The sequence below is a fragment of the Huiozyma naganishii genome, chromosome 5 (genome assembly GCF_000348985.1).
Source record: "Huiozyma naganishii CBS 8797 chromosome 5, complete genome".
NCBI lineage: Eukaryota > Fungi > Ascomycota > Saccharomycetes > Saccharomycetales > Saccharomycetaceae > Huiozyma > Huiozyma naganishii.
Genome location: NC_035926.1, coordinates 366,648 through 389,041, shown reverse-complemented (window position 1 = coordinate 389,041; position 22,394 = coordinate 366,648). Strand labels below are relative to the sequence as shown.

The following is a 22,394-nucleotide window of genomic DNA, read 5'->3' as shown; positions in this document are numbered from 1 at the left end:
GCCCTCGCAAATACCCTCAAACGGTCCCGCAACGCACCAACAGCAACCGCTGAAGTTCCCACTTGTTCACAATTCGATGTTTATCTCTAACTTTTTAGAGGTGTCCGGGTAAAACAACAGCAGCAGGTCGTCTCGAGAAGGGCATCGCACGATGAACAGTTCAAGATACGGTCCGTTGGTCGGTTGCGTTGGTTCGGTGGTTCTCGGGACGGCCCAGGGCAGTTGTGAGACGGGAGATACCACTGGGATAAGACCACACCGCTGCCATTGAGTTCATGCCGCCCTTTTTCCCGGATATCTCGCGCGATATCAACTCGTTGCTGAACAGGGACTTCTTCCATGGGGCTCCGCTGAACGTTGCGGTCCGCACGCAGACGCAGAACGGCGCCAAGTTCACCGTACAGGCGAAGCAGAGTGCTGCCCGTGAGGGTGCTGTCGCCCCAAATACTCCTGCGACTGCACCAACTATGCCCACCGCTGGTCCTCTGCTTGCAAACATACAAGGTAGGTGGACCGACAAGGCATCTGGTGTTACGGTAACGCCGACATGGACCACTGCAAACCAGCTGACCACTCGGGTCGAGCTCCGGAAGTGGGTCCCCGGTGTCACGACGGAGCTCGTTGCGCGGGCTGCGCCCGGGTCTAGAGACCCGCTGCCGACGCTGAACGTGCTCTCCGTCTCCCTGCTGAGGCCATCTGTTGCAGCCAAGCTTGCCGCAAGGAACATCTCAGCGGGGGCCGCCTCATTGGGGGTGCAACTCACCGTCTCGCACGAGAAGTTCCTCACGGGCGGGGAATTGCACTACGACGTCGCGAAAGGTAGAGTGTCGCGGTATGCTGTTGCCCTCGCGTACGTCGGACGCGGACACACGCTCACCGTCTCGATCAACGACTCGCAGCTGACCACGGCGTCGCTCTTCCAAAGAGTGTCCAGGGATCTGGACGTAGGTCTGCGGACGACACTCAACGCAGGGAAATTGGCACCGCAGAGCAGTACGCTGCAACTCGCGGCGAAGTACAAGCCGGACAGCACCTCGCAGGTCAAGGCCAAGATCGCAGATACGGGCAAGATGTCGGTGTCCTACTGCCAGGACTTGAAACCGGGCGTGACACTTGGGTGCGGCGCCTCGCTCGACACGCTCCACTGGGACGCACAGACGGTGCACAAGGTCGGATGGTCGCTCACCTTCAACCTATAGAGACAGGACCCACAGAGTGTGTTTTTCGCCATGCCGACCTCCCCCAACTCTGTCCTCTCGACGTCTTTTGATTATATTTTTATGTAGAGATTAGCGTCCATCGCAATAACGAGCATGTTCCTTGAAGGGCACATAGAGGACAAGGGAGGGATCACGCACGCACTCACGCACGTGCACACACATTCAGACCAATGGTGTCCCTTATTGGTGAAGAGGTGCCCACTCAAACCTCCGAGGATCTCGGATTCGAGAGTCTCGGCTCCAAGTACGTGCTCCCTGGTTACGCGGACAACGAGATTCCGCCCGCCGCTTTGGACAACTTGGCCATCGATAACAATACACAGCGATACATTGCCTGCTGTGGTGGGAAAGCTATTGTAGGGTCATTACAGGACCTGCGGGACTCCGTATGTGGTGGGCAGGAGGTCGCAGCAGCACCTATTTGGGAAAAATCGGCCGTCGCAGCGACGATTACAGTTGGATTCTTGGACAGTGGGGAGGCAATGATCGCCGCAGAGAATGGTCACATAACTCTGCTTTCATTCGATGGTGCTGCTTCGAAAAGTGAGGTCGTTATCCCGTTGGACGAAGGTGTTTCAATTCTGCAATTGACCCAAGTACACGGCGGGCAGCAAGTCCTATTTCTGGACTCCCAACATAGACTCGCACTGTTTGACCTGTTCTCCCACGAAACGACCGTGACAGGAGAGAGCGTATACTGTTTTGCGTTAGATTTCTGTGCAGGGAGACAACTCGTCGTCGCGCTCACCGCAACGGCCATCGTGTCGGGTGAACTGGCACACCCTGCCACGACAATAGTTCTTAACGCAACCACACCGTACCCAGATGAAATAACGCAAGAATTGAGAGAAGAAAACAGGATACCTTTGAGCGTGTCTGTGTTGGACGCGTCGGGACAGTTACTTTTGGCTTTCGGGAATGACATCCCACAGCCAGATGATGACGTATTTTACGATAACAAGACATATGTGGTCAATTGGGATCCGCTTCATGAGAACCAAGAGCCCACTTTTGCAGAGTCACTGGACATTGCGCCCTCATTCGGGAGTATAAGAAGGTACCCGAACTACTACAACATTACGCTAGATAAGCTGGTTGATAACACGGGCAAGATCAACATCATAAGCTCAGCAGTATCGAGTGAGTTGACAATATGGGATGGCCAAGAAGTTATGCAACCAGATCAGGACAGCGAAAGGGCAGTTTTGCCCATCAGTGAAAGCACAGATAACGATATGAACCCTGTCGGGGTCGCACTGGACTACTCTTCAAGTGGTATTATAAATCAGCCGTGCCCAGGTGTAGAATCCGTGGAAAAACTGCCGCTAGTGTACGTCTTGACCAATGATGGGCTACTTCTCATATTCGCATTCTACCACTCCCGCGCTATCAAGGAGAACCGTTTGCACATGGAGAATTTGGGGGCATTGACAAATCAATCTAATGACACTACCAAAACGCAAGGGACTTTTGAGACAATTGGAGATTCTGCACAACTGAACACTGCACAATCCGATCAGCAACCTGCAAAGTTGCCTGTAAACGCAACTGAAACTGACGATATCACCTCATCTGTCAACTCATTTAAGTTTGGAACCGAGCAAGACTCTGATAAGCAACCAGCGACCACCCCAGCATTTGGTGCTCCCTCGTTCCAATCAAATGATAACCCGTTCTCAATGGTATCGAAGGAAACGACGGTAACCGAGGAATCGGGTGCTGAAAGCACCTTCGGTAAACCCGCATTTGATTCCTCATCTTTCAACACCTCCAAAGTTGCCCCGCAACAGAATACTGACAATAACTCTACGGAAACAGCGGCTTTTGGTAAACCGGCTTTTGGGGCGGCTCCCGCATCGACCGCACCGGCATTTGGAAGTTCGACTTTTGGATCAGGTGCGTTTGGAGGTAACAGTACTAGTAACGACAACACATCCTCGTCTACGGCTTTTGGTAAACCAGCATTTGGGTCAACTGGGTTTGCGTCTGTAGCAAAAGAGTCAACAACTTCAGGAGCATTTGGGAAGCCGGCGATTGGTTCCAGTGGGTTTGGCACTACTGTTAACGAAGCTAGCACAACAACAACTTCCGGAGCATTTGGCAAACCGACATTTGGTTCTAGTGGATTTGGTGCTACCGTTAACGAAGCTAATAAGACGACAACTGCCGGAGCGTTTGGCATACCAGCATTTGGATCTAGTGGATTTGGTGCGACAATCAACGAGTCAAAACAGACAACAACTTCGGGAGCATTTGGCGCCTTTGGCGCCTTTGGTAAACCGGCATTCGGCTCAAATGGCCCTGGTGAAAATGCTAATGCTTCTCCGTTTGCCTCGTTAGCTAATTCATCCGCCAGCTCTGGGTTTGCAAAGGCGGCAACAGGTGCCTCTCCATTTTCATCTCTCAAACAGCAAGAATCGCCCTTTGCTGCTGTAAAATCACAAGAATCTCCGTTCGCTGCTTTGATTGAAAATCAAAAGAAGGCTGTTAATGAGAAAGTAGACAGTGGTAACTCTTTAGAGGAGAAGGAGGAAACATTCCGTACTGATGGGTCAGTAGGAACCGACGAAGATGAAGAAGCGGAAGACTCTGCCTCGGATGATCTATCTGACTCAACTGTTGAGCAAACACCTTTTGAACCGACTGTAGGTTCAAACGAGGGTAAACCTTCGATCACGACGATCACTGAAGCAATTAAGAAGAATGCGAATGTGTCCACTGCTAATATCCCAACTCCTACTTTTGCAACATCGGGTCTTGGAGGGTCAGCCACGGAAAATGTGAAATCTCCATTTGCATCTTTTGCACAGAACTTGGGGAAGCCTGTCACTCCAACGTTTTCGATCTCTAATTTAAATCTAGGAAAAGAAACTACACAAGATCTGAAGGACGATTCTAGATTTTCAAAGGTGGAAAGTGATAAAGAGCAGGAACCTCACGATGCAAGCGAAAAGGATGAATCTGCGCATATGACTTCCAAAGACGATGAAGAGCTGCCAGCCGATACACAAAAATTTGGCAATGACGCAGAGACTGACACAAAACCGGAAGAAAACAAACAAAAGGACGGTAACAAGCAGCTGGAAGAACAGTCTGAAGACGACTTCAAAGAACATTCTGAACACTTTGAAAAGGACCTCGAGGAACACTCTGAACACTCCGAAGAGGAACTCGAAGAAAAGCTTGAGCAACTGTCAGCAGGTGAATCTGAGACACCGATAGAAACTGAAGAGAAGTCGGAGGAACCAAATGTAGAGGTTCCGGCTGATAAACCATCTTCTGATCTTGAAGAAGCTTCAAAAGAAGGCGATACGCCAGAAAGTTTAGATAGAGAAGTAACGGAAGAGGCAATCGAAGATGAAAGTTCAGCAAATGTTGAACAATGGCATTCTGAGGATTTCAAAGGTCTGGACGAGTCAGAAGTGGATGTTCATACTCCGGTCGATGAGGAAACTGAAGATGCAGAGGAGTCAACAGATGTAGACAAGTCAAGAAATGACGAGGAAGATAGCGAGGCACCCAATAATGACATTTCTGATAACGATGCTGAAGAACAAAACAGTAATGAGGAAAAGAAAATAGAAGCAAAAGACATCAGTGCTGAACCACTCGATGATCTGAGCGACATTATCCAGGAGGAACTGGAGGGGGCCAAAGGTAGTGGTGTCAATAAAACTCAGTCACTTTCTGAGACCTCAGTCCAGGCGACTCCCGAGTTGGTAGACGTCGAGGTTCACACCGAGCTGTCTGAAACTTCAGATTTTGGGGTACAAGCCGAGACTACTTTTGCTGATGCAGATGTTCAGACAGATCCCATTGAAACATGTTCATTTAGTGTTCAGGCTTTTAAAAACGACGAAAACTATGCAGCTGAACAATATCTACCGAAACCACTGAAGGAATACTACACCAATGCGGAAATACGAAACATCCCATACACGTCGGAAGACCCTACCATGCAATTGTTCGAAAGTACTTACCATCAGATCAACGCAGAATTTGCTGTTCTCGAGGAAAATATTGCAAATTTGAAGGAGTTCTTGAAGGACCAGTGTACTTTGGAACTGCCTCAGCGTAGTGAGGCCTCCGTGGGGAACTTATACGCTTGGAGAATATCAGAGGGTGAACGGTTACAAAAGATTGTAAGGGACAAAAGGGGAGCTTTTGAGGAGACAAAATCAAGTGTTGAAACACTTTCTGAGACCCTGAAAAGCATGCTTGAGAAGGAGATGTCTGATCTGGCGACCGAAAAAACGCAGGTGAGTGATCATTATTACCGATTGCAATATATTGTAGAGGAATCGTTCGATGACAGGTACACTCCCTTAAGTTTCCATCAAAAAAACATGCAAAACAAATTGCGGTTTGCAATGGATATCTTGAAGAAGAAAGAAAAGGAAATAGACGAAATCTTAAAGCTTTTAAAGATCTTTTTACAATATCAAAAAGATCCTTCCAGGTACGAACAGATTGTTTTATCGCTAACTTCCTCTTTGTCTTTTAAACCGTTTAGGGGCATAGCCTCTTTTGGTAAAGAGGAGGATCTCAGTGCCACAGATATAACAAAAAAAGAGATTGAGTCAATAGATGTTGTTCAAACAGGCCTTGAGCTAAACACCAAGAGGGAGATTGGTGCATTTTTCAAAACAATGCAGGAAGGACGGCACTGAGGATTTTGCAGCTGGTCAGTACGATCAGAAATCTAGAGCATAGATATTCTACTATACTTATTTTAGAATCTTCTTTATAATTTATCAAATTTACATTAGTTACTTAATACGAGGTACGCGAGAAGGGCGCGTAACGATGTAGTCGTTAAGCTACTTGATTGAGCGGTTTTTCATTTTGTGAGTTCTTCAATTATCTCTTTGAATTGTTGGATCAGAACATTGTTCTCCTTTGGAGTACCAACGGTGACTCTCAAGCAGCCGGCACATCCCAGTTCTGTGCCTCTGAATCTAATGACAACACCACACTTGGTTGCCAGGTTCAAGTATATTTTCTTCGCTAGCTCATTATCGCCCTTGTTTATCCTGATCAAAATGAAGTTTGCATCCAGTCCGCCAACGTAGTGGTCATCGACACAGTTGATCTGCGTCAACGCGTCCAGTAGACGAATCTTTTCTTTATTCATCAATGCTGCATTCTGTTCCATCAATTCCAGATTGTGGTGTTGGACCGCCTTCAAAGCGTAGTCAGAAGTCACAGCAGAAATATTATAGGGGGCCTTCATGGCGTTCAGTATTCTGGCCAAATCCTCGGAGGCAAAAGTCATACCTAGTCTGATCCCAGCCAAACCGAACGATTTGGACAATGTCTGCAAAGTAACCAAATTCTGGTACTTGGTGACCAGTGGGGCTGTGGATCCACCGCAGAAATCAACGTACGCTTCATCGACGACGACTAGACCTCTGTCCCAGTTCTGTAGCACTTTCTCGATCCGTGCGGTTTCGATTTGCGCGCCCGTTGGATTCCCTGGCGAGGTAATGAACAGCAGCTTGATCTCTTGGTCGTTGTTCAATATATCCAGTACTTTGTCCGAGTCCATTTGGAAACTGTTATCCTCGGTGATCAATGGACAGGTGACCACCTCGACATCGTTGATCTTTGCACAAACGGAGTACATGGAGTACGTTGGTGGCAGCACCAGAATCTTCTCCCTTGCTGGCACACACGTGGCTCTTATGATGGCGTCGATACTTTCGTCCGAACCGACCCCGAGACAAATGTTCCCACTGGTCAATGGACGAGTGCACTCGTCCGCGGTGAAAGTGGAGCTTCTGTTACGGTACTCAGCGATCGCAGTTTTGAATTGCAACTGGTGTGGGTCAGGATAGCGGTGCAACACGGACTGCTCCATCCCATGCTGGGTTGGTCCGTATGCATTTTCGTTAGCGTCCAGCAAGATCCCCTCCGTGAAGTCGTCTCTTGCGCAACGGTAGGGTTCCAAGTTGAAGATCTTTGGTCTCACGATTTTCTCCAAATCAAAGGTCATGGTTTGTGATATTTGTGTTGGGTAGGCTATTCACCTGTATTAGCAATTGGTTTTTTTGCGCCTTCCGATTGCAAGAAAAGGGCGTTATATATATATGTGTGTGTGTCACGTAATCGCAGGATGATTCATCCTTTGTCTTCTTTCCTTCGAGTTACTTCAGCAATTTCGAGTTTTTCCGCATTCCGTCATCGAATTGCCGCAAACGGTAATCGCCTGGGAGAAGTCAGTGGACTGATACAGAGGGTGTTTGCGTGTTATAATACATTGTAGTTAGATATATGAGCTGTGTGGAGACGTCCTGGTTGCTGGGCGACCCAATTGCATCTGCCAAGCACGGTGACCCTTTTTGCTAGCTTCACCTATTGTCCGAGAGAGAGAGAAAAATCGAAAATTGTACGGCCAAGACTTCACATGACCGTGCAGCTGCTATCGTGATTGTCCTCCTCGGTACTCACTTGCGGACCAGCTGTGAGTGCGACTCTGGCAGCCTCTGTGAACGCCTCGTTGACACCCTTGTTGGACTTGGCGCTGCATTCGAGGTAGCGGAGTGCGCCGATCTGCTTGGCCATGGCCAGGCCGTCCTCGTAAGGTATCAGGTTGTTCTTGCTTGGTCTGCCGTTCTGCTGGTGGATATTGTTTGGGGTGATGGCCTTCCCCTCGTTGTCCCTGTCTCTCAAGTCGCACTTCAGAGCGACGAGGACCAATTTGACGTCATCGCAGTGGTCTGTGATTTCACCGACCCACTTGTTCTTAACGTTCTCTAGCGAGTCTTGCGAGTCTATACTGAAACATAGCATGATGGTGTGCGTGTCTGAGTACGAAAGTGACCTCAACCTGTCAAATTCCTCCTGCCCCGCTGTATCCCAAAGGGACAAAGTAATATGTTTCCCATCTACGAAGATATCGTGGATGTAATTTTCAAAGACTGTTGGCTCGTACACTTCTGGGAAGTAACCCCTCGTGAACACGTTCAGCAGCGAGGTTTTACCACAAGCACCGTCCCCCAGGATGACTATTTTCCTCTCAACTGGTTTCTTGGATGTCGATGACGAACCGCATAGCAGACCCATCCTTAACACTCTCTAAATTTTGAGTATGATTAGTATTTTATATATATTTTCTTCGGTGAGGTGAGGCTGTCACTGAGGAATTGGAATTGGAAATAACAGAAGAAAAACGACTACTGTTTGGCAAGTTGATCCAGTCCCAGATGCTTCTATTGTGTGTGTAGTAGTTGTTCCAACGCCTCCAGATCAAAAATATATAAATATAAATAGATGGAGCCCTGGGTACGGCCACTCAGTAGTTGTTTCTTTGACTGGAAAATAATAACAAAAAAAAAATGGAAACAGCTCGAAGTTGGAAAAAAAGAAAACATTACCCGGAACGCCCTGCAAGCCCTAAAACAGCACCCCCCAAGCCCTAACTTTCGGTGCTCAAAACAAAAACCCACGCACCCCGCGTTTTGTCCGCTTTCGGCGTGTGGTGCCCTGTCCCCCCGCAGAGAAGCACGCGCAAAGAAAAGGCTGCGGCCCCGTCTGTGCCACGTGCCGCCGCTATTCTATATACCAAAGATATTTCCCCTTTGGGACAGCTCCGCTATTGTCACCCAATGCATACCACGCCCCTTGTCCCTATTGTGTCATGCTATCTTATATCATACTGCACTAATATTACCACTACTACTATTGAATGTTCAGATACAGTGCTGAGGCCCCGCCCGGATACGCTTCGGGTTACCACCAAGAGCACTCTCTTCTATGCCGAGCTCGGCGAAGAAAGCGTTTGTCGGACGCGCTTGGATGTGTGGCTTTTTCTCTAGGATGTTTGCCGAGACTTAACGTGAAGGAATATGCGGAAAGAGTCATACAAAGGGCACAGAGATAGAAATGGCTGGACTCTTGCTTATCGTAGGCCGCGGGGAAGGCCGCGTCCCCTTCTTATGTCAGAATGGCCAATTGAGTTCTGAAGATCTGGGGACCTGTCAATTTTACTTTCACACAGGGTCGCGAATCTCGGCACGTAAGCTTCTTTATATACGATTATACTATATACCCGTAAGTATAAAGTTTTTTTTTAAATAGGGCCATTCAAAAAGTGCGTTTGTGTATATGTTTTGTACACACAGTGTAGTTCCATTTGATTTGGTAGTGTGGAACAGACAAGGGAGTTTTTTTGGGATTCGTGTGCTTCGTTAAATGAATCCATGGACACGACCAAGTTACAGTTGATAGCACCGAAGAGTCGATCTGTGCATGGTGAGTGCAATGGATTTGAAGCGGCGTTCGTGAATGGCAGATCACACGGAGGCACGGGATCCATCACAAACAGCGCAGGGGAGTATGCATTGCATGGTCCCACCACAATTTGGAAACTCCCGGCAAAGGGGATGTTTAGAAATGAGGATAAGGGTGAGGCCGAGGTTGAAGATGAGAGTGAGATGGAGGAGGACCGCGATAATGATGACCCCATGGACGGATTGGCAGGGAAGAGTACGAGCCCGCAGTCTAGTGGGAGCTACTGCGATACCGGTAGTAATAATAACGGGCCAGACTCGCATAGTAGACAGTTCCGCAAGAAATGGAGGGACTCAGAGGATATTGCCTTTGTGCAAGTTTTACTCGATCACTCACAATTACTCAACTTCGTCGAGTTCTTCAAACCTATGAAGAATTTCTGGATACAGATATCAGAACAACTCCTCCAGAAACATAACTTCGAAAGAAATGCAAGACAGTGCCAGGATAGATTCAAATTGCTCTACACAAAGGGCCGCAAACTGGAACAGGACCACGAATGTGACACGGATATACGACAGAAACCTGGATTGTCGCAAAAGGATGTCTCTCTCGTACAATTGGTCAATACTTTTGAACTTGTCAGGGGCAACCTAGTGCTAAAAACTAACGAAAGACTTAACTCGGAATCCAACAGCAGTACGGAAACATGCCCAGAACAGCAGAACACAAGTACGGAGCCAGGTATCTGCAACAACGTAGAGAACAATGATAACAACGATCAAGTAAAGGAAACAATAAACCACAGCACAAGCCCCTCGGGTAGCGTAACCGTCCCCAATGGCACAATTTCCAATGGTACAATTTCCAATTGTAAGGAGGAAATGGTTACTACTCCGGAAAAGGGGCAGACATTCAACAAAGCATCAAAGGACTATGGTGAAGAGCTGACTCTTCTGCAGAATAAGGTCAACGACATCTCATTACTGATAAAGCAGCAATTGGATCAACAGAACCACATACAGCAAATCTTCAATGGTCATGCCAGCACAGATCAAACGGAATTGGAGTTGGAACTTCGAAGGGAGCAGGAGAACTTACGATTTCAGCAAACACAATGCGAGTGCCAACTTATGGACCACGAACAAAACATCGCCACTGTCGATGGACATATGCTGGCGCATAGTCAACAACTGGAATCCCAAGACGATCGAATAGAAATGGCAGAGCACGTAGTGTCCAGCCATGATAAAATAATAGAGGAACACGACAATAGGTTATTACTTCAAGAACGACAACTGACCGCCCAGGAGAGTGAGTTGGTAAAACAGTCCAGGGAATTATGGATCCAAAATGCTAAATCGTTGGAACAAGAAGAGGTGCTAACGCAACACCATAAGCGGTTGACAGGTTACAAAAAAAAGTTGACTAACCATGATAGGAGGTTATCCCAATGTGGGGAAAAATTGTCAAACCATGATGGCCAGTTGTCAAACCTCGACGGCCAGTTGTTCAACCATGACGGTCAGTTGTCTAAACTGGATGGCCAAGTGTCAAACCTCGATGGCCAGTTGTCTAACCTTGATAGCCAGTTGTCTAGCCAACTGTCTAGATGCGTGGAGAAGTTGATGCAGCACGATACGCAAATTTCTATGCAAAAGTCAGTGTGTGACAATCTTTCCTACCTGAGGACAGATGTTGATCACATCAAAACTCACCTGGCCATTATGCAACCCAGACTAGAGGAACTGGAAAGGAAAAACGACCAACAAGCGCAACTCATAAAAATGATGTACCAGGCCTTTAAAGATTGTGCTGAAAAAAACACTACCAAGGTGAACTTGCGGGATCTTGAGAACCTTTAGTGGTGTTGGTTAATCATAACATGTCAAAAATGGATCCTATATCTGTATTATACGTGTTTTCGATGAAAAGCCCATTTTTTTGAACAACTCATCAAACCATTACCATCTGTCCCACAGAAACACAATATTCTAAATAATATAATCGCATAACAAAATATCTATATCAAAAATATCATTTTTTGAAGCTGTACTATCGATTAGGTGGTGTATTAATCGTATAACCCCTGACACCGTGTGGATTTCTGGACACCTATATATATGTCCATTTCCAATTTTTTAGACAGCGAAGTACTTTTTTGAGGTTCAAATCCTGTAAATCAAAAAAGCCAGTTACACCCTGTTGTCTGTGGCAAAATTTCAAACAGCCTAACTGGGTATTCCCCTTGTATTGTCTGCATTGGTTTGAGGTTCTGTATTATCTCTGTTAATTCACAAATAGACCTAAAAAATAAATGAACACATTCTTTCAGGTTACGACTGATAATAGATGATCTTCAACAAAGGAAAATAATGCTATGTATAGTGTTTACGTAATATTGAACACATGAAGAGGGATGGTATTTGAGTATATAAGGGTAGAGGAAGATAGAATGGTAAGTTCTTGGATTCGATAAAAACATAATGTGATATCGGGAATATTCAACTTCGAGGAATAACTAAAAAGGTCAAAATATTATGCACTGTAATGGAAAGTAACCGGGTATCTTTCTTTCCTATCACCTGTCGTCTTTATTGTTATTATCATTAGTAGTAGTAGTAGTACTGTAGTGGGTTAGATATTGAGGGGGGTATCATTTTATTGTTTTCGCCGCTAGGATGGTGGCGGATGCTTGGGGGTGTGGATCAAAAAATTCACGGGTCTTTGATTTATCGTGGATGCCCTCTGTGGGGACCTGAAATCAGCGTTGGCAGTCACAATAGCACTCTGAGATCTTCTATGACCTCTCTTGTTGCTTGTGTCCATTGACTGCGTCTGTCGAAAGGGAGATGCATGTATTGGCTGTTGGTGGTGTGCCTGTTGCTGCGATATTCCGGGCAGGTTTAGGTATGATGGTGATTGGCTAATTGGGTCCGGTATCGTACCTGGCTCCCCTGTATTATTTGGTGGCATGACCATTATCGGTATGCTTCCGCCGCTTGGTTGTTGCACATATCCCTGCGTGTAACCGGTCTGTTGCGCTCGTGTCGAGTTTGAATACGACTGGTACTGTGCTATTGGTGGGATACTCGCAGTCGCAATCGCGCCACCGCCAGTATCCCCCGCGTACCCACTGGTCTGCCAGGTGCTCCCAATTGCCGGGACTGGCAAGAGGTACGTTTGCAACCCTGGTTGCTGGAACTGTGCCGCCGCGGGCTGCTGTTTCGAGAAACCTAACTCATTGATCGGTGGTATATCCGACTTGTATGGTCGAGTCCCTCTGGGACTCGCCAGCCTTGGCGAGACAGAGGTGACATTGTCTATTTTCCTTTTCTTCAAATCAGGTATGCTCCCTGGGTCGTCGACCAGTTGTAGTATATGAGTCAGGATAGGTTCTGTCAGTTTTTCACTTGAAATATACTTTTTCAGAATAGAGTCCAGCCTATCCAGATTTCGTTGACGTAGTTCCTCCTTCCTGATATTCTCCTTCACTAGCCTTGCCTCTACATATTTATTAAACATTTCGTCTGGGCAAGCAGCAGCGTCTCCCTGAAGTCCGAGCTCCTCAAAGACCAATTGTTTAAAATTCTTCCGATCAAGCAGTGTCGTCGAACCGCCCCGTTTACCCTTCTCAATCAAAACCGAGGTGGACAGAGACTTCCGCGGTGAGTCCTCTGAATACGTAGTCGGGCGTGATGTCAAATTCGTGTTCGACCCTGGTGTACTGTGCATTCCACTCGATATTGGCAGCGCACTGTCACTGCTGGGTCTCTCCATCTTGAAAATGTAAAGACTATGTGTAAACCGATACAATTATATTATTTTCTCTTCACTGCCACTTCAAAGCCACGATGTGGGAAAAAGCGAACGGACTCAAAAGGAACTGAATGTGATGGCTCGTTCTTGTTTCGGGGAAAGACCGAGTGAAAAAAAAAGAAGGAGATATTGGAACTGTAAATGTTATATCTTTGGAATTGCAGTAAGGGAAGAAGAAGAAAAGTACAGTTTTTTTCGACAATAAAATCTGGCACTCTGAGTTTCCGTAGCAACTGCAAGCAAAGCGATGACAAAAAAAAAGATACTAACCCTTCTTTAAGTATAACAAACGGCACCGGAGCTATCCAAGTAACAACGCCCTTCCAATCCTTGTTTTCCACTAAATCCAAGGCTGTAGGAGGAGAGAAGGGCCAGAAAATTTTTCTGTTCACCCACACCTGATACATCTTTATTATTTTTAGCTCTACATTTTCCAGGTAGCGAAGGAAATTTTCCGAAGAAAACGAGGAAAAAATTTTCTTCCTTCCTTTTTCCTACATCTCACAGCCCCCGCCACAGAAACGCCCGCAGAACGCTTCGAGAAACTCCCGCCCTGAAACCGGGTAAATATCCAATTACGGTAATAACAGATCCTGCTGAACGCAATCACACTTCCTGATTAGGAAGGCGATGTATTCCGGAAAGGGCAGTGCAACCCTAATTGAGAAGCGAGGGATGGAGGCAGTTCCTCTCGTGATACCGTCGATGGAGGCGAGGGAGGCTGGGGCAGCGCAGTATGTCCAGTTTGGTAGTGTTACAATAGAAGTTGGGGATAGATAAGTATATAGTCGGTCTCTTTACATACCGCGGCATGGCCACAGGTATACGTACATAGTATAGGAGAATACATTTGCGGCTAGGTCAGTAGAGAAGGTAGATTTGTAAAGAGTAGTGGTATGGTATTGTCCTGGGTTAATAAAACTTAGAAGTGAAAAGAGAAAAAAGCAATATACGCAATACGAAACAGTCAACAGCTTGCAAAGATTAGTCCGTTTAGTTGTATAGGACAAACTTGGCTCTACCGTTGGTAACGGCAGCGGTACAACCATCGGCACCGCCAGTGTAGCTACCGTTTTCGTAAGCACAGTCACCGTTCACGGTGGCACCCTCATCGGCAACAATCTTAACGTTGAAGTTCAATGGGGACTTGTTGTTAGGGTTTGGAATCAACGACAAGTAGGTGATGCCGTTGGTGGAACCTGCACCGAAGTTCAATGGAGCCCAGTTACCAATACCAGACCCATCGGTACCCCAGACACAACCGTCTTCGACAGAGACACCAGCGTTGTTAACGTAGTATTGGGCAGAAGTCTTCATACCCTTCCAGGTGTAGTAGGAGTCTTGGTCGACAACGGTTAGAGGAAGAGAGGAACCGGCTTCAACAAAAGTTGGGATAACCATGTTCTCAGTACCTGGGTAGTCAGTTCTACAAATGGCAACGGATTGGGACAATTCGGAGACGACAACAGCAGCGTCAACCCCCCATTCACATAAGTAGTTGGAGTTGGTGTTAGATCTGTACAACATACCGTTCTTACACAACAACCCACCGACAGATCTACCGTCGGATGGCTGGTCGGTTGGCCATTGGGTCTTCGACATACCTGGTTGACAGGCGTAGGAACAGTAGGAGCCCTCGGTACAAGAGCCACCGGTGGAGGTGTCTTGGTGCTCAACACCAGCCCAGCCGCCTTCACCCAACCAGGAGACGGAAATCACACCTTGCCCAGATGGGAAGGAGTCACATGGGATGGTACCATCTTCAAATTGTTCAGAAGGACCGGAGAAAGAGGCCAAGTCACCGTAAATACCACCGTTACCGGAGGAAGAGGAGCCAGAGGAGCCAGAAGAGGCAGTAGTGGTTGTGGCTGGAGCAGCAGCGGTGGTGGTAGCTGGCTGAGTGGCAGCAGCAGTGGTGGTAGCTGGCTGGGTAGTTTCAGCTTCTGGGGTAGTGGTAGTAGCAGTGGTCCCAGGAGCAAGGGTGGTGGTAGCAGCAGCTTCAGTGGTAGCAGGGGCTGGCGCAGTAACGTGAACATCACCTGCGTCAGTGGCACCAACGGCAGTTGGAGTCAAAGTGGTAGGTTGAGGAGCAGTGATAGTGTTACCGCTGTCGTCAACAGTGACGGTTTGGTAAACGTACTCAACGGCGACGGCTCTCTTGTGTTGATGGTTGTTAGCAGCAACAGTGGTAGTGCAGTCAGCGGCAGGTTGCTCAATGGCTGGCAAGGCAGCGGCAATGGCACCGGAACCAATCAAGGTTGCGGTTAAAGCAGAAGAGGTAAATTTCATTATTTCTTAACTTCTGGAATAATTTATGATCCGGTATATGTGGAACTGAATGTTAGTAAAAAGGAACGGTCACTAATTAATTTTAGCTTGAAAGGGAATGGAGAAGGTTGTTGTTGTTTTTGGTACACTTGAAGTCGAGAACATGAGGAAAACGAACTTGAAAGAAAAAGGGCTAGGTTTCCAATTGTCCCTTGTATTTATTCTTCGCATCTGGGGCGATGGTTGAGAGAATAAAAGGCAGGCCAAGATATTTTGAAGAAAACAGCAGGATGGGGGGAAGGACAATGCCAAAAAAAGATTTGATGACGATGTAACGGGGATTTCCCGCTCCCCGTTCCTCTTGTGTATATGCAACAGTGCTCAACGTCAACGAATTGAAGGGCAAACAGTCCAATACGCCCGAGATATAGATGCAACAGAGAACGACAAAAATAGACGCGAAAATTCCAAAAAGAACAACAAATAAAACAACGGGGAACCCAAAGCGACGCGAAAAGTTCAACGTCTGAGTTTTTTTTCATCGAGTGAATTTTTTTTGTTTCTTTTTTTCGCACCGCAAAAGCGACGCGAAATGTGAGAAAAAAAAACTTCCAGAAATGGAAATTTCTGTTGTTTTTTCCGCTCCTCCATTTCGCGTTGTTGCCATACTGAGTTTTGAGGTTCACTCATCATCGAGGCAGTGTTAGAGTTCCGCGATCTCTGTCGCTCCTAAGTGAGGCACCTGCTGGCTATCTTTCGTCGCCTCAATTCAAAATGTGCTCATTGGTATACCCCAACGTTAGTAACAACAACCGTCCTTTGGTGGGAATGAATACATACGTTTTTTGGTTTTTAAAAATAAGGAATGTAGAAAGTTGGATAGTTTTAAGGAGTGTAAATAGTTGGAAGAGTTATTGAAACTTGTTGTCTGAGTGTCTTGTTTTAAAAAGATATGCTTAGAAACAGTACAAGGATTTTAGTCGGTGTCTAGTTTAGTTTTTGGATATGGTGCTCTGCAAAAAAAGTATCAAAAGAGAGACGTATTCTGAAGAAAGTGGAAGGGAAAAGAATCATGAGCCATCGCTGGTTTATTTATATAAATATATTTTTACACACAACGACGTATACGTAATGCCGTTCGTAGGAGTGTTTCTTGTAGCGTCAGAGCGAGCAAAGTTTTCGAAACGAAAACAAAACAAAACAAAACAAGCAGCGAAAAGGAAAAAAGAAAAAAAAGAAAACCTACACTTCGCTCATTTCCCTTTTGGGGCCTCCATTTCCTCGAAGCGCGATATGTCCCTATGTGGCCTGCACCGTATTCTGGGCAGTTGGCCACGAGGGTGTCCCAATTAGGACAGGACTGGGGTGCTCGAGCGCTGAACTTTTGCTTACCTCAAAATGCTGCACTTTGGCTTCTTTGCGTCCTACGAGTGGGAGGGCTTGGCAATCTGGTCATCTCTGGTTCAGGGCACACTCTGGTCAAGCATTCTGGCACCGAACGGAGTGGGGAACCTCCGGGTTGCAGGTCTTAAACCCGCAAAAAACGCTGCGGTAATACACTGTAATACAGTATTCTCGTAGCTAAATTTAAAATATACGTAACAAGTAGATGTAGAAGCGGGGAATAAGGCTGAGGGAGAGGTAAAAACCGCTGCGTTACTAATCGATTGTGAAAGAGGGGAAGGATTGAGAGAGAGAGAAAAAGGGGGAGGATTGTTATGGAAGCCCGATTAAACCAGAGTTTCACTTAAACCTTCTTTACTCCTTTTTCTTTCAAAATTGCAAACGCTTTGTCTAACTTAAACTTCTTTGCCAATACGAATTCTAGAAGCCAAAATGGTACCAGTATAGATACCCAGTACATGACGCTCGACATAGTACCTCTGTAAACATCTACTGGATCCCTGGAACTCTGTATGATTTCTACGATCTGTGCTGCGTAAATCTCTGCCGAGACCGGTTTGTTGTTAGCAGCCATTTTCTGTCTGCAAGCAAATGCCTCTTTGCCCTCTTTGAAGTTGAAAATAGAGCTCTCCGGTAGAGGTCTCGTGTCTGCGATATCAGTCGCAACACCACCAGTAATTGCATTGATGACCCTGACACCAAAGGGTTCCATCTCTAGGTGTAGCCCACGAGCATACGAGTGGATAGCTGCCTTCGTTGATGAATAGATGCTTCCAAAGGGGAAAGTGACAATCCCGGCGATAGATCCAGTGAACACGATGGTCCCCTTTGCGTTGATCACGTACTTACTCAATTCACGACACATATTGATGTGGCCGAAAACGTTCACTTTGAAACATTGTTCGAGAACATCGTTAGTGACGTCCAGTGCAGGGAAAGTACAGCTTTGACCAGCATTGTTGTACAGTAGATCCAACTTAGGTTCGCTTTCAGCATTCGTGATTAGAACGGACTGTAAATAATCGCCAAACTTTTTGACCTCATTCGGCTGTGTAATATCCAGCTTGTAGGGGTGAATTTTTAAATCAGAATGCTTCTCGGCAAGCTTCTCCAAATCCGTTAACCTACGGGCGCATGCGTAAACTTCGTACCCATGTTTTGCCAACTCAACAGTTAGAGCATAACCAATCCCTGAGGATGCACCTGTAACTACAGCACTCTTGACCATTATGAAGCTATATATGTTTTTTTAGCTTTCTTGGTTCCTCTAATATATCCCTGCTTTAAGCGTAGTTCTGTTTTCCCTTACTTTTATATCCTTTTCCTTCAAATAGAGGGGAGCAAAAAAAATAAAATTTCACGGTTTTTTCTTATCTCCAACAGGTCGTCCAAGGACAAGGTGCCGCTTACAAATCTTCATTAGAGCTTTTTTTTTTGAACTTATAGTTATATAATTATAATTGCATACATACATTACTGTGGCGCTCGTGTCATTATCGTTTTTGGAGTGGCGGGGATAGTGCACAGACAGTTTGTCAGCTTATGCTTGAGCCTGTTGGAAAACCTCCGCCAAGAACTGTTCCTCCTCGACGGTGTGCAAAGCCTTGGAACCGGCAGCAACAGCACCACTTGGGTTTCTTCCGCAGTATCTGATCTCATGGTCTTTATACTTCTCAGTCTCCTTCAAAGTGGTTTGTAATCTTGGAGATGCGTAAGCCCACGAACCCATGTTCAAAGGCTCCTCTTGACACCACACGATGTCCTCCAAGTTTGGATACGAGTTCAACGTGTCACGCAATTGGGCATATGGGAATGGATGCAGTTGCTCGATCTTCAAAAACGCAGTGTTCTTGTCTTGCAGTTGCCCCCTCTTTCTATGCAGGGCAGTGTACACCTGGCCACTCAGCAAAACCAATCTCTTCGTCTCCTCCTTTGGAGCAATCGACTTACCGTGTTCAATGTCTTCGATAATCCATTGGAATCCACCCTCAGTGAACTCAGACAGGCTAGATCTAGCTAATGGATGACGCAGTAACTGCTTGGAGAAGAACAGCGCCAGTGGTTTACGGAATTGACGGTGCTGTTGTCTTCTCAGGATGTGGAACAAGTTGGCAGGTGTCGTTGGATAAACAACCTGGAAGTTACAGTCCTGATGTTGTCTCTGCAGTTTCAGTTCGGATGGGAAATATCTGGGGTCTTCGTTGGCCATCTGTAGGAATCTTTCCAGTCTACCAGATGAATGTTCTGGACCTTGACCATCATACCCATGTGGTAATGATAATACCAACCCGGAACGTTGCTTCCACTTCTGTTCGCCACCAGCTATAAATTGATCAATGATAACCTGGGCAGTGTTGGCAAAATCACCAAACTGGGCCTCCCAGATAACCAAGTATTCTGGGGAGGTTAGCGAGTAACCGTATTCGAAACCCATTACACCGTATTCGGACAGCGAAGAGTTACAAATGGAAAAGTCTGCCTGCTTTTCGCTCAAATGTTGCAAAGGTGTGTAGGTAGCTTCCGACTTTTGGTCATGCAAAACAGCATGACGCTGAGAGAACGTACCTCTCTCGACATCCTCACCAGAGACTCTAACATTATGGCCTTCTAAGGACAGCGTACCGAAAGCCAAAGCTTCACCGGTAGACCAGTCGATCCCTTCACCCTCTTTGATAGACTTACCTCTCTGCGTCAAAATTCTCTTCAAGTTCTTGTGTACTTCAAATCCTTCCGGCCACGAAGAGATAGCCTTCCCAATATCCTGTAAGACTTCAGCAGGAACATTGGTTGGTTCGTGAGGTAAAATTTCAGTGGCCAACTCTTTTGGGGACTTGAAACCTTCCCAGGCGGCAGTCAGCCATTCTCTCTGAGAAGGCTTGTAGTCTTTCGCCTTTTCGAAGGCTTCTTCGAATAAATTCCAAACCCATTTCTTGTGCTCTTCAATATCCTGTTTTGTGAACGTGTTCTCTGCCTCTAGTTTCTCTGAGTACTCGTCAATAACGGATTTTTGCTTCGCAATCTTTTGATACATCAAAGGTTGAGTGAAAGCAGGTTGGTCAGTTTCGTTGTGACCATGTTTTCTCCAGCCCACAACGTCAATTATAGCGTCTGTGTGGAAAGTGGCTCTCCATTCAGCAGCCAAGTTGAAGATAAAAGTGACCGCCTCGATGTCGTTAGCATTACAGTGGAAGATCGGGGCATCGATAGCTTTGGCAAGATCGGATGGGTAAGGAGTTGATCTTGCGAATCTTGGATCCGTCGTGAAACCAATTTGGTTGTTGGTAATGATGTGGATGGTACCACCGGTCGAGTACTCCGGTAAGTTCAAGAACCCCATCGTTTCATAGACGACACCTTGGCCAGCAAAAGCTGCGTCACCGTGTAGTAGGACCCCCAGCGCCTTGGTCTTTTCTTTCAAGTCATTTTTGGCGTGTAATAAAGCTCTTGTTCTACCCAAGACCACTGGGTCCTGCGCCTCCAGATGGGATGGGTTGGCGACAAGAGATAAGTTGACGTATTTCCCTGAAGTGGTTGGTCTTTGGTAGTTCATACCCAAGTGGTATTTGACGTCACCAGACCCCTCAGCTTCGTTGATACTGGACGTACCCTTGAACTCGGCAAAGATGGATTCATTTGGCTTACGGACGACATTGGACAGAACGTTCAATCTACCACGATGGGCCATCCCTAGGACAACGTCCTCAACCCCCAATTCAACGGAACGATCGATCAAGGTCTTGATACCTGGGACTACAGCCTCCAACCCTTCTAACCCAAATCTCTTATCGTTGGGGAACTTACTGGACAAAAAGCTTTCAAAAGAGGTAGACCAGATCAATCTATCCAATATCTGTCTCTTTTGATCCACAGTGTATGCGTACGGAGTTGGCACTTCGATTCTCTCTCTCAGCCATTCACACTTCTCCTTCGAAGGAATGTGTGTGTACTGAATACCATACGACCGACAGTACAACGTCTCCAATTCGTTAATGATGTCCCTCAACTTCATTGTCTTCCTCCCATCCTTAGCGAATCTTGGCAAGATACCAGGGCCCAGGTTAATGTCCCTGTTCAAATCGTTCTCGCTGAATCCGTAGTAGTCAAGGGTCAGTTCTCGAGGGATCGGTTTATCTTTACTGTCACCGAAGGAGATACCCAACGGATCTATATGGGCCTTCAAGTGACCTCTGACCTGATACGCCCTACATAGCAACTGAACTTTCAAGTGGAAAGTGACGTTCTCGTCGACACTGCTTGCCAAGCCAGATCCAAACTGAGCAGCCTCTGTGCCCTGTGGAGCATTAACCAAGATAGGTGGTGCTTGGAAAGCGGCAGAGGCGGACGCCCCGGATGGTAAGTTCTTCAAATTCTTGAAATACGCGTTCCACGAAACATGAACTGACGATGGGTCCTTCTGCCATGCTTGGTACATCTCATCGATATACTGTGCGTTCGACGTGGAGAGAAACGTATCCGTCCCCGTTGCTATCGACCTAGTAGCCTTCAAAACAGCGAACCTGCTGTTCGACTGCTTCAAAAGCGCCCTTCTCAAAAGTAGAGAAGAACCCTTTTTGCACCCAATAGACCTCAACATGTTGCTAGAACGGTTGTAAGTTTTGTCTTGGTTGCTGTTATTTCTTGTATGTGTGTTTCAGACGACTAACCTTGGCAATACCAACTATAGACAGTCTCTCTCTTTCCTAAATACCTTTTTTTGCTTATCAGTTCTCCTGACGAGTCTAAGGGGATTGAAAAATTATAGAAAAGTGAAATTTGTACTTCTTTTTCTTTCAGAAACCGTTACTATAGGGTACGGAGTTTGGTGTTTTTTTTTTCAGTTTCAGCGAATGTGGACCTGTGATTCGTTGAATTGTTGGATATTAAGAATAGTATGGAAGCGCCGCTCTCAGTTGATGTAACAGTGTATAGAGCTGTTAGAGGTGGGGTGTTTTTAGCAAACTTCTTCTTTTTTCCCCTTGTTCAAGAGTCGTTACTGACTCTTTTTGTTTTGATATTTCTCGTTTCTCACGGAGCGAAGTAGTAAGCTAATTGCTTTTTCGGAGTGAGTAGAGAAAATCGATTGGGGACCTTTACTAAGGGGATGCCACTACGTATCACAGTCTCCGGTTTATATCTTCACCAAACGTACATATATATATATATACTTGTTGGTGTAGTAACGTTGGCGGCTGCCAGCGGACCAACCAGAGCCCAGTGTTTCGCCTGAAAACCCGGTTTATAGTGTGGAGTGAAAAAGAAGAATAAAACAAATCTTTAAAGGGCCGTTTTCCGAAGACGCGGACGAAAGAAGCCGTGCGCTTTGCCGAGTTCGCGGTGTTTGGGCGCCTGGCGTATACTATTACAAACTTGTTCTTTGACGGTATGTGGGGGGATATATAACTTCTTACATTACCGAATCATACAACATGCAGGTGCACAATGGGGAGAGGG

At 46.4% G+C, this 22,394-nt stretch overlaps 9 protein-coding genes across 9 annotated transcripts; 3 read left to right on the top strand and 6 right to left on the bottom strand.

Annotated features, from left to right (window-relative positions):
- Positions 1-275: 275 nt before the first annotated feature.
- On the top strand, positions 276-1,199 carry POR2 (putative porin POR2; the record flags this gene model as incomplete). Its single annotated transcript, XM_022608172.1, has 1 exon — positions 276-1,199. One exon carries the CDS (start codon positions 276-278, stop codon positions 1,197-1,199), a length of 924 nt encoding a protein of 307 aa, XP_022464695.1.
- A 191-nt stretch (positions 1,200-1,390) lies between these two features.
- On the top strand, positions 1,391-5,890 carry NUP159 (FG-nucleoporin NUP159; the record flags this gene model as incomplete). Its single annotated transcript, XM_022608171.1, has 1 exon — positions 1,391-5,890. The coding sequence occupies one exon, from the start codon at positions 1,391-1,393 to the stop codon at positions 5,888-5,890; it is 4,500 nt and encodes a 1,499-aa protein (XP_022464694.1).
- Positions 5,891-6,060: 170 nt separating this feature from the next.
- HIS5 (histidinol-phosphate transaminase) lies at positions 6,061-7,215 on the bottom strand (the record flags this gene model as incomplete). Its single annotated transcript, XM_022608170.1, has 1 exon — positions 6,061-7,215. The coding sequence occupies one exon, from the start codon at positions 7,213-7,215 to the stop codon at positions 6,061-6,063; it is 1,155 nt and encodes a 384-aa protein (XP_022464693.1).
- Positions 7,216-7,622: 407 nt separating this feature from the next.
- RHO3 (Rho family GTPase RHO3) lies at positions 7,623-8,285 on the bottom strand (the record flags this gene model as incomplete). Its single annotated transcript, XM_022608169.1, has 1 exon — positions 7,623-8,285. One exon carries the CDS (start codon positions 8,283-8,285, stop codon positions 7,623-7,625), a length of 663 nt encoding a protein of 220 aa, XP_022464692.1.
- Positions 8,286-9,421: 1,136 nt separating this feature from the next.
- RPI1 (Rpi1p) lies at positions 9,422-11,317 on the top strand (the record flags this gene model as incomplete). Its single annotated transcript, XM_022608168.1, has 1 exon — positions 9,422-11,317. The coding sequence occupies one exon, from the start codon at positions 9,422-9,424 to the stop codon at positions 11,315-11,317; it is 1,896 nt and encodes a 631-aa protein (XP_022464691.1).
- An 811-nt stretch (positions 11,318-12,128) lies between these two features.
- POG1 (Pog1p) lies at positions 12,129-13,232 on the bottom strand (the record flags this gene model as incomplete). Its single annotated transcript, XM_022608167.1, has 1 exon — positions 12,129-13,232. The coding sequence occupies one exon, from the start codon at positions 13,230-13,232 to the stop codon at positions 12,129-12,131; it is 1,104 nt and encodes a 367-aa protein (XP_022464690.1).
- A 1,032-nt stretch (positions 13,233-14,264) lies between these two features.
- On the bottom strand, positions 14,265-15,560 carry SIM1 (putative glucosidase SIM1; the record flags this gene model as incomplete). Its single annotated transcript, XM_022608166.1, has 1 exon — positions 14,265-15,560. One exon carries the CDS (start codon positions 15,558-15,560, stop codon positions 14,265-14,267), a length of 1,296 nt encoding a protein of 431 aa, XP_022464689.1.
- A 1,726-nt stretch (positions 15,561-17,286) lies between these two features.
- Positions 17,287-18,171, bottom strand: AYR1 (acylglycerone-phosphate reductase; the record flags this gene model as incomplete). The annotated part of the gene is made up of 1 exon (XM_022608165.1): positions 17,287-18,171. The coding sequence occupies one exon, from the start codon at positions 18,169-18,171 to the stop codon at positions 17,287-17,289; it is 885 nt and encodes a 294-aa protein (XP_022464688.1).
- Positions 18,172-18,483: 312 nt separating this feature from the next.
- Positions 18,484-21,537, bottom strand: KGD1 (alpha-ketoglutarate dehydrogenase KGD1; the record flags this gene model as incomplete). The annotated part of the gene is made up of 1 exon (XM_022608164.1): positions 18,484-21,537. The coding sequence occupies one exon, from the start codon at positions 21,535-21,537 to the stop codon at positions 18,484-18,486; it is 3,054 nt and encodes a 1,017-aa protein (XP_022464687.1).
- Between the last annotated feature and the right edge of the window lie 857 nt (positions 21,538-22,394).